Source organism: Squalius cephalus, assembly GCF_949319135.1.
Source record: "Squalius cephalus genome assembly, chromosome: 1".
NCBI lineage: Eukaryota > Metazoa > Chordata > Actinopteri > Cypriniformes > Leuciscidae > Squalius > Squalius cephalus.
Window position 1 is genome coordinate 61,953,547 of NC_137122.1, and position 18,504 is coordinate 61,972,050.

Here is an 18,504-nt window from a genome sequence, read left to right on the forward strand (position 1 = left end):
TTTCCACAGTTTTAGAGTATCCCCAACACACCTTCACAGCGCGCACCACACGCAACGAGCTGCTGACTTTTCCAAGTGACTCCTGCATGTCGAGCGCGACAGCCCGGGGAGAGACAGCAGTGCACAGATTGCGACGCACGTCTCTATAATATATTAAGTAAATGGGAGCGGGAATTCACAGAATTATGAACTCGGCACTTGAGTTAGTTTACACTGTACACAATACCCCCAACCTCACATCAAATGTCAGTCCCTGTAGATAGGCCAACCTTATGTCTGTATGTATATGTATGTTATTTTGTATGTTTAATGCTTATTGTTTAATGTAATGCTGGAATCTGTACTAAAGAGCTGTACTGAAAACAAATTCCACCAGCCTGGCTGTGTGGTCATTAAAATTAAATCAAATTAAATCAAATCAATAAATATAATAATAAGCAGAAATGTGAAATGTACCTTAGCATATTAGAGGAAGACGCTGATATCTCTATTGAATTGATGCTTGGAGAATGCACTTCCACAGCAGCCACGAGTAACAGCAGATAGGCTAGCTAGCAGTTAAAATTTTCTATGCAGAATTTGATTTGACGACAGTCACGAGACCGATTACTCGATCCAATCACGTTGATGGATAAAAATAAAATTTTAAAACAAGCATGTAACGAATAACGACCACAAACAGAAGGAAAGTAGTGGAGTAAAAGTACCGATACATAACTTAAAATATACTCAAGTAAAAGTAAAATTACACAATTTTTAAACTACTCAAAAAAGTACAATTTCTGAAAAAAACTACTTAATTACAGTAATGTGAGTATTTGTAATTCGTTACTTCACACCACTGTTAACCACCCCAAGAAGAGCAGTTTCAGTACTATGAGATGTGCGAAATCCTGACTGAAAAGGTTCAAAAAGACCATTAGGATCTAAGTATGATGTCAGTTGTGAAGCCACAACTTTTTCAAGTATTTTGCTTAAGAATGGTAAATTAGATATTAGATATAAGCTGGCAGGACGTGGAATTAGACTTCATAATTAGATCATTTATGGCAGCAGAAGTAGTCAGAGTAAAAGCAGAGAGAGTTTGTTGAATGAGCTGAATCAGCTTACATCAAATGAACATTTGAGTCACTTTGGTGTCTTTGGTAATGGATTCAATTGACTTTAATGTGTCTGAAAAGAATTGAGAAAAGCTATTCACAAGCACTGCAGAGCAAGAAATAACATGTTGTGTTGGATTAGTGAGATTGTTAACTATAGCAAAGAGTGATTTGGGCCTGCACATGGAATTCTTAAAAGTACAGTTGTTACTCAACCAGAATAATACGCCAATTTTTCATATGGCGGTAAAATTGGGGATGTGTATTTGCTGCCTTTTACCCCTAAGTGGCACTATAATCACAGACTTTGAAAAGTGTCAGTTTATTATCTCTATTACGTAATCTGACGCTGCACTGCGGCTCATTGAGAGCGATTGAGAGCTGGTAGCAGATAAGTTCAAGTGAAACAGTAGATAAACGAATTCATAATCACAATACTGAAATTACATTACAACTTTAGAACTGAAACAAATGTAGGCTTCTATTATTGCATCAAATTTAAGCAAAGTAGGCTAAACTTTAACATTGTGTGCCCAATTTTTCTAAAGGCAGTGCATGTCAGTAGTAGGGATGCTCCAATCCGATATTTGTTTCGGGTATCGGCTCAGATATGGAATAAAATTTTAGATTGGGTATCGGTAACAATGGGCCCGATCCGTAGGGGCATCAAATTACAGCGAGAGCGATTCAAAAGCTTACAAAGCAGTCGGCTCTCTAAACGCTCTCGCAGTAATTCTATGATGTGCGCAAGTGTGTGACATCACGCGCTAGCAACATGCGCAGAACGCAGGCGGCAGGTAAACAGTTTCCAATTCAAACAAGCTAATGTGCATACCTATCAACACTCCTGTTTTCCCCCGGAGTCTCCTGTATTTCACACCCATCTCCCACCCCCCTCCCATTTTGTTATTTCTCCCGTCAAACTCCCGTAATTTGTATGGCCCAAATCTTTTTTTGGCCCGATTGCCAAATCTTGTATTAAACGTATCCTACTCACACAATCAACACTTCATACAAATTTCAACCCATTTGTGAGCTCAACCTGGCAACCTACAACCCAGTTGCGCTGTTGACGTCTGCACAGGAAGTAGTTGGGAAGTTGGATAAGCGTCACGGGTAGAAATGGGAGGAGAAGACTCAGTGGTAAATATTTAACGAAATTAATGCAGCATCCGTTTTAAAATAAATCGCTAAAAATAAATAAAAAAGAAACATGAATAAATCTTATCCATGCTTTGTTTTATTTTTATTGAATATCATGTATTTATTTATGTTAATATCTGCGCAATTAATGTGTATTTTAGCCATCCAGCACCCCCCATAAAGTTAAGAAAGTAATGTTTAAGTCAAGCCTGCCTGATGCCTTTCACAAAAGAATGATCCCAGTCTCTTCCACACAGTGAGGCATACTGTTTATTAGGTAATTCAGCAGTTTTTATTTTAGTATCGGATCGGTGATCGGTATCGGCCGATACTGAATCCCAGATATCAGAATCGGTATCAGAGGCAAAAAATGCTGATCGGAGCATCCCTAGTCAATAGATTATGTGTCTTATACTTCATGTTATTTCAATTTGTTAAAGGTGCTGTATGTAGCTTTTCTACCAAAACGAATCCTTTTTTTATTGCCTGTGTGTGAAGGGGTTGTAATCTCACATGGACTTATGACTTATGCTTCTTATGACATGTTTGATAACATTAAGAAACGACCTGCGCCCAGCAAAACACAGACTCCAACACAAACTCCACATATTGATAAAAAATTAAATAAAAAGTTTTTTCTGCTGAAGCTCGTAAGGCCAGACGTGAATCGGATGAACTTCGGGTAAAAAACACGGATCAACATCGGCAGGGCATTTGAATAATGGAGAAACCTTATCTACAAACCTAGAATGTACATTTCCTGAAGAAAATGTGAAGTGGTGCTTGCAGTGACAGAATTCGGCACGGTTGATAGGGTTCCATACTTATCATGGTACGAGCATGGAGCATTAGTTCAACATCAAGCTGATAAAAGTAGCCTATTATTGTAACGTTGCAGTGAGAGTTTACCTGAGTTTCCAGCATGTTGTGGGATGCTTTGTGTGTTACGTCCGGTTGCGTCTCAGTCTGGCCTAGGGCTGGGAAAAAAATCGATTTGATTTAAAAATCGAGTTGGTAGGTCAAATCGATTCATATTTTCAAAAAATCGATTTTTTAGATTTTTTTCTCCCCCTCTTCTATATAGCGTACAATACATACATTTTGCATTCGCCAAATCTTCCTTTAGGGTTTCCGTAGAACGCTCCCTGCGGCGCAGCCCTCGATGCTTCACGACAAAAAGACTAGCATGTTTAATTTTTTAACGGTCCTCCACGACGACGGCGCGCGAGTGAGTGAGAGTATGTGTTCGCGAGTGAGTGTGACTGTGTGTGTGCGCGAGAGTGAGTGAGTGAGTGAGTGAGTGAGTGAGTGAGTGAGTGAGTGAGTGAGTGAGTGAGTGAGTGAGTGAGTGAGTGAGTGAGTGAGTGAGTGAGTGAGTGAGTGAGTGAGTGAGTGAGTATGTGAGTGAGCGTGTATGTGAGTGAGCGCGTGAGTGAGTGAGCGAGTGAGTGAGTGAGCGAGTGAGTGAGTGAGCGAGTGAGTGAGTGAGCGAGTGAGTGAGTGAGTGAGCGAGTGAGTGAGTGAGCGAGTGAGTGAGTGAGTGAGCGAGTGAGTGAGTGAGTGAGTGAGTGAGTGTATGTGAGTGAGTGTGTATGTGCGAGTGTGTGTGTGTGTGTGTGAGTGAGTGAGTGAGTGAGTGAGTGAGTGAGTGAGTGAGTGAGTGAGTGAGTGAGTGAGTGTGTGTGTGTGGAGGCTATGTGAGTGAGCTTGTGTAGCCAATATGTGCGAGTGAATGAGTGTGTGAGACGGCTCGCGATGACTGGTCGTAAAACAACGTGTAGTCTGACATGTTTCTTGTCCACGACATGACAAGATTTTTAGGAGTCAAAATCGTGTAATCTGACAGTGACTATTGTAACAGACAAACAAAATTTTGTTTATGTTGATGCACTTTAATTAAATACAATAAATATATATTTTTCAAATATATTTACAGTTCGCAGTTATTTTGTTTTAAATGGGGGGGAAAAAATCGAATCGAATCGTAAATCGAGTTTTTTATAAAAAAATCGCCCAGCTCTAGTCTGGCCGGTACCCACAGTGCTCGCTCATAAAATCGAGCACGCGTAAGAGCACGCGCTTGTAAACTTATTGGTTGCGATCTGAAACATCACCGCTAGAGGCCGCTAAAAACTACATACAGCACCTTTAATAGATTTATTAACTGAAACATAACAGTGAAATAAATTAAATTAAATGATCGTAAAATTAAAACATTGATCAGGACTTGCTAACCGATGTTAGTTGGCAGCATATGTGTTTTAGAATTCTTTATTAAGAATTAAATAGGCTTACAGTAGGTTGTTATGATTTGCATAATTTTCTTTAATAAATAATAAAAACATTTCAACATAAAACATTGCAATAAAAAATATTACATCATTGAGGCTTTGCATGAGCATAAGCAGGGCTGTACAGTGTGACATATCTGCTATGGAAGAAATATGATAGTATCGTGCTACAGCGCACATTCTATCAGCTGCAGTGCTGGTGCCTCAGTCCCAATACTGTAAAACTCTACGTACATTCACATCACATGTTAATGCAGCGGTAGAGTTACACTCACAGGACACTGCACTTATTCGCAATCACAAAAGTTGTCACAAATTATTTGCTCGTGCTTTAAAGCTTTGCCAGATAAACATTTCTACATTCATTTCATCCTTTTAATGTTAATAAAACAACAAAAGAGAAAAACACTCGCTACTCTTGACTGAATTAAGATTTTTATCTTCGCCCACTTTGGCCTAAATGTCCTAAATTTGGCCTAAATAAAGATAAGCATACATCAAACAATGAGAATATCTAAAAATGAAACCATCATTTACACAGTCCAGCATCAGACAACAACAGCACAGCATTAATGTTTCATTTCTGCTCCATACAGGCATTTGTATGCTCCCCACAATATCTAGCTTGTCCAATGGCCGTTTTTCTTTAAAACATAAACCTCTTTTACAGCACCACTCGGTTCTTCTGACGATGATCATTCATTCCGCTTCAGGGTCTCCTCTCTGCACTAACGTCTGCATGCTCCCACGCGAACATTTGCCTATGTTTACCTGTTGCCGAGCCCCACCTTGATGCAGTGATTGACAGGGCGGGACGGGACAGGGCGGGGACGTGATTGGCTTGGAATGCATTTTCAATTTGCACATTGAATTTTGCTACATTAATTGACATTTCATGAAAATGCAATCGCAAGTGTCTTACCTACGAGTGTAAAGGCAATTAAGAGAAATAACATTTAAATTATCATGTTGCTACAAATTTTGCCTGAACATGTTAAACAAATCTTATCATTTCTGTAATACATTTTAAATTTGCAACTTATAAAGCGTTAAAATATGCATTCAATTTACATATTAAACCTAGTGTATTAAATGGCAAATGTAAATTATATAATTTAATTTTAATTTTGCACCAAATGTTGCACAAATGTAATGGAAAATGTAAATGTATATACAGAAATGCATTACCATTTTACATATTTCATTGTCATTTTGCGTATTATGTTTCAAATTGAGCATTGCTACCGATATGCTTCCATACAATATAGGAGCAGAAGCTCTGGTTATGATTTTATCAGATCTGATGGGGGGTTACGATGACGTTTTTGTCAAAGACCACATCCAGATCGAATTCAGAACAATGATCAAAATACAGATGGAGTAGATCAAGTCCATCAACACCCCTAATGCTTGCACGGGCCTATAGCTCATCGTGAATCGACATTTAATTCAGTAACATTAGGCGGTTTTGATTTATATGCTGTTTAATGTTGGTGATCGTGTTATTTCACATATGCATATGATTACATATGAGATCCCTTGTTTCTGAATCTTCTTTGTGTTTTGTTCAGGAGATTCAGAACTCTTTCAGAAGATGCGTAATGGTGTGGAAAGAGTTAATAATGTAATCACCTTGGTGTTCTTCTAATGCAGTATGTCCTTCTTTTTTTTTCGGACCACAGAAGGAGATTTAAAATAAAATATCCCGCTCACGCTCATCCATATAATGGGAGTGAATAGCGACCAGAATCAAGCTTAAAAAAAGATGCAAAAGTATCACAGAATGGTCCCATGTGACGTGTCTTATATTCCAAGTGTTCTAGGGTTATATGATACTGTTTGGTGAAAAACAAATAGAAATTTAATGTGTTACTTAATGAAAATCCTGATATTGGCTTGAGACAATATCTTCAGGTAGTCGATAATAGCGAAACACGTAGTGGGAGAGATATTCTGCTGTTTCGAAAGCTGTTGGGAGCTTGGGTAGAGGTATTAATCCACGTGCTTTAGAAAAATGACCAATGACTGTTAATATAATGTTGTTACCCTGGGAGGCCAGGAATTCAGTGAAAAAAATCAATAGCAATGTGTGACCAAGGTCATCGAAGAATGGGTAGTGGCTGTAGAAGGCATGCCGTGTGTTGTCCAAAAAAAATTGCTGTGTGTAATACTGACAGTTACTAACGTATGTGATTTGTGTCTCTGAAGAAAAGGTAGACCAATGATGACTGGATTGTGAGGGGAACGGTTGAGGTAAAAGCATGTTTGCTCTGTGTGTAGAACTCCAACTACACACAAGTAGGGTCCGAGACAAGTAGGGCCGTAGTTATGATGGTACTCATAGAGAACATTATCTTTACAGTTACTTCTATACATGAAGTGTAATGACCAGGAACAATGGAGGTACTCACTAGTGATGTTACATATGACACTGAAGCTTCAAAGTGCTTATCGAGTACACAGCGCAATTTCTCATGAAGCTCCGTGTCGGAGCGCGTATTGTTTTCAGAGAAACGTGATCAACGAAAAACTAAGCCTCACTTTTTTTCTAGTCAAGTGAATGCTTCACTTTGCATTTCAGAATGTTTGAACCCAGAACACTACTCTACGGGTTATTGGAGGTTCAAGTCCGTTTAATAACATTTTTTTTATATATAAATATAAGCCTATAGTCTATATTACATGATCATATATTCTGCCATATAAACACTATTAAAAACTATAAAATAATTAGAGCACTATTTACTTGCATTAAACAACTCTATTGGAATTATTATAATTAGTATTATGACATTTAATTTACTGCCACACTTTAATATGTCAGTTGTATTATCAGAAAACTGAATATTTAGCGTTGTCAGGCTTTTATTTGTGCTTAATGGATGAAACAATGGCGCTGCGCACTCTGGTTTATGGCTGCTATAAATCTGACCTGCCACAGTTTTCAACACTGCTGATGCTTCGAATCTTTTTCCAAAACAATCAAAGAAAAGCTTCAAAGATTCAAGAAGCTTTGTTTCTCCATCCCTAGTACTCACCCTCGGAGTTTACTGTTGTGTTGGTCAAATTTGGCAGTTTGCTCTCAGATGTCCTGATTGGCTGCAATACAGACACAGATGTTCCCTGATGCAGCGTTCTTGCTCCTCTGTGGACAGATGAGTTCATCCAGCATGGGTCCAGTGTCATCCATAGGGAAGTTTGCTTAGTGAAGAGGGTTAGAGAATCTGTTTGTTTTTCGAGAGTGAATGAGATAGTCAATATGGATCGCTAAATCGATGAATTGATCAGTTGTGAGAAAAATGCTCAGAAATGTTAGCCATGGCAAAACAAGACTTTGCACTGAGCCTAGCGTGTTCAGAGCTTAAATAGTCCATGAAACGGGGAACAGGTGTTTGTGCAATCAGTCCAGGTATGCGAGTTCTGGGATTTGTAGTCAATACTCAGTTAATACTGTTAATACTCAGATGAGAGAGACCTGTGGCAGATGGGATGATTTTCGAAGGTAGTGTTTGTAACTATCTAGAAGTACAGCAATCAGTTCAGATGCAGAGATGCACAGATACAGAGATGATCAGTTCAGATGCAGAGATGATCAGTTCAGGTGCGCTCCATGTTTCCACTTATATAAGTTATATATAGTTATAGTGATCTGTCATATGCATTAAAGAGTGTCAAAATGTTTAATTTGAAAGTTAAGACCTTGTTCTTATCAAAATAACAAAGCTCATAGCAATTATTGGATAGGAGTAAGTAACAGGTTATTTATTATGTTTGCAAAATTATTACCTTCATCTGGGTGTGGATGGTGATGATCCCTCAGGTGCTGTACATATTAGATGTGTTCACTGCTTTTGCTGACACTTTTCATCTAAATGTTTTGCATATTGCATACCTGTCTTCAACTACTCCTGAATCATGTTTAGAGAGCCAACATGCCCCAATAGCTTATTTAATTTGTTTCTTCGGCAAGTACAAGAGATTGCATTGTTCCACCATGTTTTCAATTTGAGAGTTTCACATGTGCTGAAAGTTGATTTGCACACACCCTGCCTTACCTAGACAATCACCTAGTGAACTCAGCTACTATAGTAACAGCCTCACAGAGTATCCAGACAGAGGGCACGCCACACACAAGTCTGAAAGACAATTTTTTTATTTTTTTTAACATAGCTTCCAAATTCTTACTGTTTAATAACGTGACCATTGTAATCACTGTCAATTTTGAAATTGGGTAATCTCAACATCACTAATTGCAATCAATCAGAGGTCCTTGTAAAGATAATTGATGGTTTGAAGAGCCGTGTTGTTTATTGTAGTGTATATTCTCTAAAAATGAAGCACACTGACATGAACACTTACTGTTGTTGTAGATTATCTCAGTGTTTGGTGACAGAGGAAGGTTGTGCTGCTCTGGCTTCAGCTCTGAGTTCAAACCCTTCACACCTGAGAGAGCTGGATCTGAGCTACAATCACCCAGGAGAATCAGGAGTGAAGCTGCTCTCTGATGCAATGAACCATCCAGACTGCACACTGGACAAACTCAAGTAAGTGGACCAGTAAGAATCATCCTGGCTGGTGTGTATGTGAGAGAGACTGAGAGTTTTTAATAGTTTTTGAACACTGAAGGGGTTCCAGTGTGTTAAAAAGTGACACCAAGCAGTCCTGACAAAGCATCCAGACGAGTTGTTAGTGAGAATGTGTTGAGAAAATAATGTATAGACTCTGATACTATAGAAGCTGTAGAAACCTCACATAGACATAGTACTGGAACTTCCTCCTTCATTTCCCAACATACTCTTTAAGAGACCCCCATCTCACACCGTATACCCAAACAGATAACCTTCTCGAACATGTCTGTGAACCCATTTATGACACGGCGCGTATGTGAGAGAGGTTATTTTATATATATGTTTAAAACTTTATTTCACAGTCAAATTACAAATAAATAAAATACAAAAATTAAATCCCCCATAAAAGTACAGAGAACATGTTATTATAACAGCACTGCATTTCAAAAGATGTCATATTGTTCATTACTATAATGTTAAAGATCAACAACAATCCTAGACATAAACGCATGAACAGCCACAGTTGTTGTTTTGGAAAGCAATTTTAAGACTTTTCTTCTTTTTTTTTTTTTTTTTCACCCATCCAAGCATTTGCCTTCAAACAGTATCACTTATCACATTTATTAAAAACTGTGACAAAGCATTTTTAATCATGTATGTTAAAACCAATCACACACGTTTCTGTTGAGTTTGAGTGTGATGGCCAATCAGTGGCGTTCAGATTAGTCATCGCTGAACCGAAGTGTGCGCTTTCTCTGGCTGAATTCTGACTGAAACTCGAGAATTATCCCATCATAAACAACAAAGTGTCAGGTTTCTGTCACTTCTGTCTAGTTCAATTATTGGTTTTGTGACAGAGCTCTGACACTCTCGGTTTTGTCTCGTCTTTGTCTTAGTGCACGGTTACGAGCGTGCTCGAGCCGTGCACTATGGCAATCCAAAGTATTCATAAACGCCTAGTCAGGCGTCTGATTGCACACTGACACGTCAAAAGTGTGTGTTTCGACAGCCAAACGTGCGATTTGCCATAAAAGCATGCGTTCTTAAAGTGCACTTTGTGGTCATGGATTTTGCTTCAAAACGCGCGTCCTCGACGTGTGATCTGCTATTTAACCTGTTAACCGTTGCCAGAGCGCGGGCGCACTGAAGCGGTTTTTTTTATAAATAGTTCAAAGTTACTATCAGATTTAATGTTATACCTTGACAAACTATACATCATTACAAAGATATAAGACTCAAGTTTCAGAATTTGACCACTATTGTATTCTGAGAAACTTATAGCGACAGTTATTTCTTAATTTGTGTCAGGAGTTATGAAATGAAAAAATGAGTCGATACCTTTAATATGAATTATGCGCGTCAGCCGCTTTCATTCATAAAAAAACTCCCGTGCCGTCGTCATGACAGCGATACACAAAACAACGTCCTTCCGGGCTTTTAGCTAAAAAATGTGCAGATTTGGAGAAATATTGGTATATTCTCATAGGTTTACATCAGATTTCTATAGACAGGAATAATATTTATTGAATTTATACCCAAATGCGTCGATGTAATCATTATGAGCGTTTGTATACTCTGTTAATGTGTTTTCAATTCATACCAATAGCCTGAGGGCGCCCTCGCCGCCCTGTGCACAGTATTAGAACATGAAGAAGTGCCATAATCATGTGACAATCCAGGAAGCCTCGAACACACACACACAGCTAACAAGAGATCGCGCTGTAACTATGGCTGTAACATGGAGATACAGTCGTTTTGAAGACAATAAACATGTTTGCTATGATATTTGAGTTACTTGTGTTTTTCAATCCATGCCAGGTATTTCCATAATAATAGATTATATTTGTAATGTAATGCTAATCTATATAGACTATCATTGTGCAGAACAGTATACAATAGTATATTTTCTGTCTGATTTTTTTATCTGAAGCCAAATTAGATCACAGAAAATTATTTAAAATACTCGATTTGCTTTATAAAGTAAGTTTATAAGCACAAACATGGTTTTAATCTCATAAATTGTCGTGTATTGATGGTGTGCTAAGCTAACATGCTAGCTAGCCCTAGGTGCACCTGCCACCTAGAAGTTATATTTTTATTATTTTTTGAATGCTTACTGAAATGTTTCTTTATTCAAGAAATGCATTTAAAACAGTTTAGAATGTGAGGTGAACTTTGAGAAAAGAAATTAGTGACTGAAACCATATGAATAGCATGTGAATAGCCAGTCGTTAGTAACTATAATGCAGACAAAAGAAATGCATATTTAGAGCCATAACCAGGCTGGAGAGGTGTGAATGTGTGCAGGGGGAGACTGAGACTGAATGGGGCTCGTTTGCACCACAAAACAATAAAGACAATATACTGCATAGATGGTAAGAAGATGACAATAAATATCAGTAGCATTTTAGCATCAAATCAAAATAAAGTCACATGACATGGTCTTGAAAAACATTTCACTAAATACAGAGTTTTGGACTTATTATCTTAAGATTTTAAACATAAAATGTTTAGACATGTGGCATTAGCTGTAGTGCATTTCTAGATTGCTCCAGTGCCAACTTCAATTTTATTTTCATGAGGATGTTTCATAAAAAATAATTTCTAATAACTTTACAAAACTTTGAAGCTATTTATAACAATTTTTGTCATTAAGACAATAATTAATTCTACATTACAATAAACTGCCAGGTGTCAGCTTTCAAATGAGATCATACTTGTGCTTTTAGTACAAAGGGTTCATGAACTGTATCTGTTTCAGTTTGGGTATGTCATTTCTTGGGATTTTTCAAAAGTGGGGTTGCAGCTTAACAGGTTAAAACGCATGTTCTCGACGTGCGCTTTGGGGTCACCGAAAACGCACGTTTTTGACACGCGTATATCGTAACAAAAATGGGCGTCAAAAACGTGTGTTTTGAGTAGGACAAAACGCACGTTATGAACGCTTAAACAGGAAAATCAAACAGGCAGTGCAAACGTGTGTGAAGTGTCCAAACAGGCGAAAAGAACGTGCTCGTTCCCTATAGTGTTCTCGAAATCGCACGTCGAAGGCGTCATTGCTCGAGTCTGTCATGCTTTTGTCCCTGTATGTGGTTTAGGGCTCTTGTATTATCATTAAACCCAAGCAAAACAGCATGAAAGAAAGTGAAAAGTGAAAGTGACACGTGACGGCCAAGTATGGTAACCCATACTTGGAATTTGACCTCTGCATTTAACCCATCCAAGTTAATGCACACACATTAGGAGCAGAGTAGTGAGTAGTTAACACACACACACTGCAAACGTGGATACACACCCAGAGCAGCGGGCAGCCTTTGTGTGGCGCCCGGGGAGCGATTAGGGGTTAGGTGCCTTGCTCAAGGGCACCTCAGTCATTTCCCACCGGTTCTGGAATCGAACCAGCAACCTTTGGGTTACCAGTCCAACTCCCTAACCACTAGGCCATGACTGCCCATAATGGAATTGTCTGAATGGAATTGTCGATGGCAAATTTGACAGAGGAGAGGATTATAATTGGTGAGTTAATGTTCGACAAACATTCTCCAAGCAAGATGGTGAAGCGGTGCGCCCACGGCGTTGTATATATGTGGAATAAGGGCTGCCTCCGACAAAGAAAACATTTTCTAGTCGACTATAGTTATTCATTTAAGCCATTAGTGGACAAATCGCCCCTTTATATTAATTGAATAGGCTATATAGCCTACAGGATAATGAGCGTTACGTAATATAGCCGCACTCAAGCGCACGACCGCACGCATAAAGCTTGCCACAAAGAACCGGTAAAAGTAATTTGGGGTCAGTAAGATTTTTTAAGAAAAGTAATAGGCAAGGATGCATTCAAATGATCAAAAGTGACAGTATAGACATTTATAACGTTAGAAAAGCTTTCTATTTCAGAAAACTCTGAAACTTTCTATTCATCAAAGAATCCTGAAAAAAAAAAAAAAAAAAAAGTTTTCTACATTGATAACAATCAGAAATATTTATTGAGCAGTAAATCAGCGTGTTATTCCCTCAGGTAGGCTAGGTTGCACGTGTTCTTGCGTGGGTGGATGTTGGAATCAATAATCACGTTGTTTGCATTCGCCTAAACTGATTTCAAAATGCTGACATTGAAAGTCCCGCTCGGAGCGGTAAATCAAAGAATGATTTGTCCCTAAATAATGATATATTATATCATAATATATTATATATTATTATTATTGATAGGATGATAACAGGTGTCGTGATCAGCACTGCTGCTGTATCCGTCAGTGGTTAGATCAGCTTTGCAGTAAAAAAAAAAACAGCACAAGGGTGATATAAATTATGCATTATTAATTATGACAAATAAATTATGCCCAAAATACGGGACATTTGGCAACCCTAACGTTAGTTTTTCCCTTCCCCAAGAACAAAGCACATAACGTTAGCAGGGCTAATAAAAATGAGCAAAATATAGCTAACAGCTCAGATAACTGCGATTGTCTGCAACAAATCGGAGAAAATCAAGACAGAAGAAGAGGTCTACGATGCCTACGGATGTTGGTTGATCACAAACTTCCAAGATGCCGTCTGCAAGTGTGTTTATGTCGATTGCGTGGGTATTAGATATTTTTTTGCGATTGTCATGGGGTTTCTCAGATTTCGCTTGAGACCGGTAAGCATTAGCCTCGATAGTAGTCGTGTCTCCTTCATTGCGTATTTTTATATTTTGAATATATCCCTCCACTGCATACTGTAATCCCTTTTGCCTCGATCTGGAGGATATCGCGGAGGTATTGCTCCAAAAAAGGTCACTGACATGCACGGGTATACCTCTTCCAGTCATGGCAATCTGTTGCGCTGGTCGTGTTTGACCATTTGTTTGTCGGACGTAGCAACAGTAACTAAGGGGGGCGGGGCTCGGCGAAAGGCTAATTACGGGCAAAAAGAGCGAATAAAATATAAGATAAGATGAGAAATAGGTAAATAAGAGCTGGAATGCACTGTCTGTTTGCTCTCGTGTATCAATCGGAGTGTCTGGTAGATGAAAACAGTGAGAGATCTTGTGGCTCTTAGGTGCCAAGACTGGTTACATCTGTGACAGGCGCGGTGACAGGCACATATATCCGTGACTGGTCTAGTGGCAGGCGCGTATAACGGTGACTGGTCGAGTGGCAGGTGCATATATACGGTGACGGGTCGAGTGGCAGGTGCATATATACGTGACTGGTCGAGTGGCAGGTGCATATATACGGTGATGGGTTGACTGACAGTTGAAAGTAGATGAAAATACTAGTGAGAGATCTTGTGGCTGGCGCGACTCTTAGGTGCCGAGACTGGATATATCTGTTACTGGTCGAGTGGCAGGCGCGGTGACAGGCGCATATAACGGTGACAGAATGAGTGACAGGCGCGTATAACGGTGATGGGTCGAGTGGCATGTGCATATATACGGTGACTAGTCGAGTGGCAGGCGCATATACCCGTGACTGGTCGAGTGGCAGACGCATATAACGGTGACGGGTTGACTGACAGGTCGAGCGGTACCGATACCATTAAAATTTTATGGTTCTCGGTACCAATTTCGGTACCACAGCAAAATCTGTTGGAACTATTTTTCTATTTAAAAAAAAAAAAAAATTCAATTCAATTACTTTATTTATGATGTCAATTACTTTAATCATAAGTAAATAATACATAAGCATTAAAGGCTACATGCTGTTTAAACGTAAATATTGCTTACAAAAGAAAATCCCATGGAGGCGTAGCTAAATCCACTGTACAGTAGCCCAATATAATTATTTCTGTCAATTTCTTCAAGTTAAACCGAACTTTTAATTTGACGGGTTGCCGCTACGAGTTTCTGTGTGTGTATATGTGTGTGTGTGTGTGTGTGTGTGTGAGATATATGACGATAGTTTTTTCTCAAATTAAATGGTAAATTGCTCATGAAGGAGAGAGAGAGTGGCTCTGGAGATGAATTTCATCATGTCATCATATCATGATACAGCAGAGACTGAAAACAGCGCGAGCGTCACTCGTGCTTCTGTGTGTGTGTGTGTGTGTGTGTGTGTGTGTGTGTGTGTGTGTGAGGTAAATGAAACCACGCGTCTGTGCCATTCATTCACACAGAGACAAGCAGAACATGCAGGGTTAATATTTAAATAGTCTTTTTGTAGTTTAATATACACAGACACTATATATATCGTGGTATATATCGGCTACAGACAGTGCTCCAAGTAAAAAAGTTAGTCTGGAGCCGCGCTTAGATAAAAACACGGAAGCGACTTAAAGCAGCTCCTATTAGTGGGTACCGAATATACCCGGTACTACAGAAATGCTGGTATTGACACATTTTCAGCACCGACTTGGGACCGAAGTACCGGTACTTTGACAACACTAGCGATAACACTGTAGAAGTTCTGAATGGCCGTAACTTAAACATTTAGTAGCCAAATTGTCTGGTGAGAGAAAAAGTTAATTTCCAAACCCTGTTGACGAGACATTATGAAACTGTTCCCAGTGTTCAAACCGATGCACCACATGGCAGTCAGATAAGACACTATGCAAATATAAAAGATTTGTCTAGTTTTTACCATTACACATTTTTGAGTTGTAATCTTTTGGGCAAGACTAAATACAATGACTGACAATACAATTACAAAACAGGCTTTAAAAGTTGTATTTAGAAATGAACAAATGGAACAACACACAGTTTTGTTACAGCATTAAAAAAAAAAAAAAAATAACTAGGCAATAGTTTTAAAGCAGGACCATTAAGAGGGGAAATCTGCAGAGGAGATGAGAGAAGATCGGCATTTTAGAGCCGGAGTGTGAAGATGAATAGTTCCAGGTTCATACACAGAAGAGTGAGGATAAAACAAAGTACGAGACATCGTGATTCACACAAGGAAAAGCACAAAGATAACAGCAGAGGTTGTTTGATCACACAGCAGAGACTTAAAACAGACCTTCCTCTTCTTAAAGACATCTGAGAAACAGGGCTGAAATCTCTTAAAATCCACAGAGATTCAGACTTGAATGAAGGCCTGGTACTAGAGCACTAATGCAGTGTGGAATGAACACACACACACACACACACACACTCTTCACTTCATTCTTCACTCATGTTCCTATCCGCATATTGCTGTTTTTTTTATTTGTTTGTTTTTTACTAAAAATTAGTTTCTTATTCTAAAGTTAATCATTTTATACATTTCGATTATTGAAATAAATATGTAATTGCAATCAAGTATTTTCTTTTAGTGGCAAATGTATGTGGCATTATTGGAATAAGAAGACACTTCAAAAGACCTCAAACAAAAACAAAAAAAAACAAAACTTTAACAAAAATACTGATTTAATGTATTTTAAAATGATTAAATATATATTCATAACAAAAGCTGTTAGAAGAGCAGTTAGTCACATCCAGAAAAATGAATGGATCTCTATGGGGCAAATACACTTTCTGGCTAAAACTATATTATCTGCAAAACAAATTCTGGCCAGATGGCAGAATTATGCATCTAACAAATAGATCAATATCCAGAAACAACTCATATTGAATTTTGATCATTATTAATGAATGTGTTTTTTTTTCTTTCTAAAAAATGTAATATTTCATATGCATGCTAATGGTGTACAGTAGCTGAGGAGTTTTGCAGTAAATAGGTCGGCTACAAAATTACTTCAGATCTCCCAAAGCACAGCATTAATGTACAGATGAGAAGTAAACAAAACAATTATATATTTGTATTATAAAAAATGTTTTTGTTTTTTTAAGTTCTTAAACGAGCAGTACGACAACTGTTTCTCCACAGCAATGTGCATTCTGGTCCAACCAAGTCTAGCAAGGAAACACTGGCAATATGCGAGAGATCTCTTGAGATGCTTTGTGCTACAGTGCAGAGAACTGTGGAGAAGCTTTCCTTGTGTGTGTGTGTGTGTGTGTGTGTGTGTGTGTGTGTGTGTGTGTGTGTGTGTGTGTGTGTGTGTGTGTGTGTGTGTGTATTTAACATTGTGCTTGTAGTATAGTGTTGCATCATCATTTCTGTGATTTTCATGACAAGTTATCGGTTTTATGGTCTAGTGGGGCATTATGGATCGAAACATCCGGAGTGTGACTTTAACAACATACAGCCAGATATTGCATTTATTTATTCATTCAAACCTTGTTTGGGGCTGTCCAATAGCACATAACTGTGACAAGCCGTTTTACATTTCCTTGATTGGAATAATAGCAGGGTAAACTTAGTGGCATGGGAGGCCAGAGCAAATTAATTTACCATTTTATCTAATAGTGAAAGAACAAATCCACTATTGAATTCCCACGATTCTTTCAATATAAAATAATAATAGAGAAATGGATTAAGGCAGCCAGAATAGAGAAACATCAAATTTACTGTCACTCCCTCGGCAGCGCTGTTAGAAACACCAGTTACTGTTACTGTATTTATTTATTTATTTAGTCATTTTATGTCAGGGCAGAATAACACAAGGTATATTAAATGTATACATTACATTTTTTCCAAAAATAAGAAAATATATAAAGTGTATAAAGTTCTATAGTTTTTAAATTCTCACTGAAAGAGGAGGCAGAGTGTGTGTAAGAGAGTGTGGGGAGTGAATTTCGAGGGGGGGGGCGGCGTTCCAGTTGAAAGAAAAAAAAATGGGTGTAAATTGTGTTTGGGTGGTTAATAATAATAATTATTATTATAATTATTTTTATTTATATAGCGTCTTTCCAACACCCAAGGTCGCTTTATAAAGATATGTAGTAAATGCAGTGGTTCTCAAACTGGGGTACGTGAGGTGACAGAAGGGGGTGCGGGAACAACATGCTGAATTTTGCCGTTCCTTTAATACTACCTCGCCTTAAAATGAGATTTAAACTGAGCATGCATTTCTATCAGGTAAAATGCTGTAAATACATGACATCCGATCCGATCAAATTACCTCGTCTTTTGCTGTCAAAACTTTCTGTGTTTAAGCAGCGTGTCGGCTATAATGTGACAGGTCTCGTGCAGATTGAGCTATACTGCCGTTCTCGACAATGTACATTACCTTTGTAAAAGTAGGTATTTAACACTTACTAGCATGAAGAACAAATATAGACACAGGCTGTGCATGGAGATCGATATACGATTCAAACTCTCTTCGATACAAAGACATTCCCTGTGTGAGTTCCTGTGTTTAATGTTGATCACATTATATGAAGATCCACACGATTGCAAATGTGACATTGATTTTATACAACAGTTCAACAAATGAAATATTAATGTTAAGTGATGTTCATTTTCAACACAGTTGTCAGTATTTTTTACAACAAAATAATAGCTCAACGAAAGCCACAGCAGAACTGCAGCACACAGCAGTGTGTGTGAACGAGTCATTAGAGTCAATGATTCAATGTTAATTCATAAATACAGCCACTGGCTT

The 18,504-nt window shown here is 38.3% G+C and overlaps 1 protein-coding gene across 3 annotated transcripts in view; it reads left to right on the forward strand.

Annotated features, from left to right (window-relative positions):
• LOC307171271 (protein NLRC3-like) overlaps window positions 1–18,504 on the forward strand; it is a 231,247-nt gene that overhangs the window by 178,801 nt on the left and 33,942 nt on the right. For all 3 annotated transcript variants that reach the window (XM_079892778.1, XM_079892777.1, XM_079892780.1), the window contains exon 6: window positions 8,905–9,078. In XM_079892778.1, coding sequence (XP_079748904.1) covers window positions 8,905–9,078 — 174 coding nt within the window. The remainder of the gene's footprint in view (window positions 1–8,904; window positions 9,079–18,504) is intronic.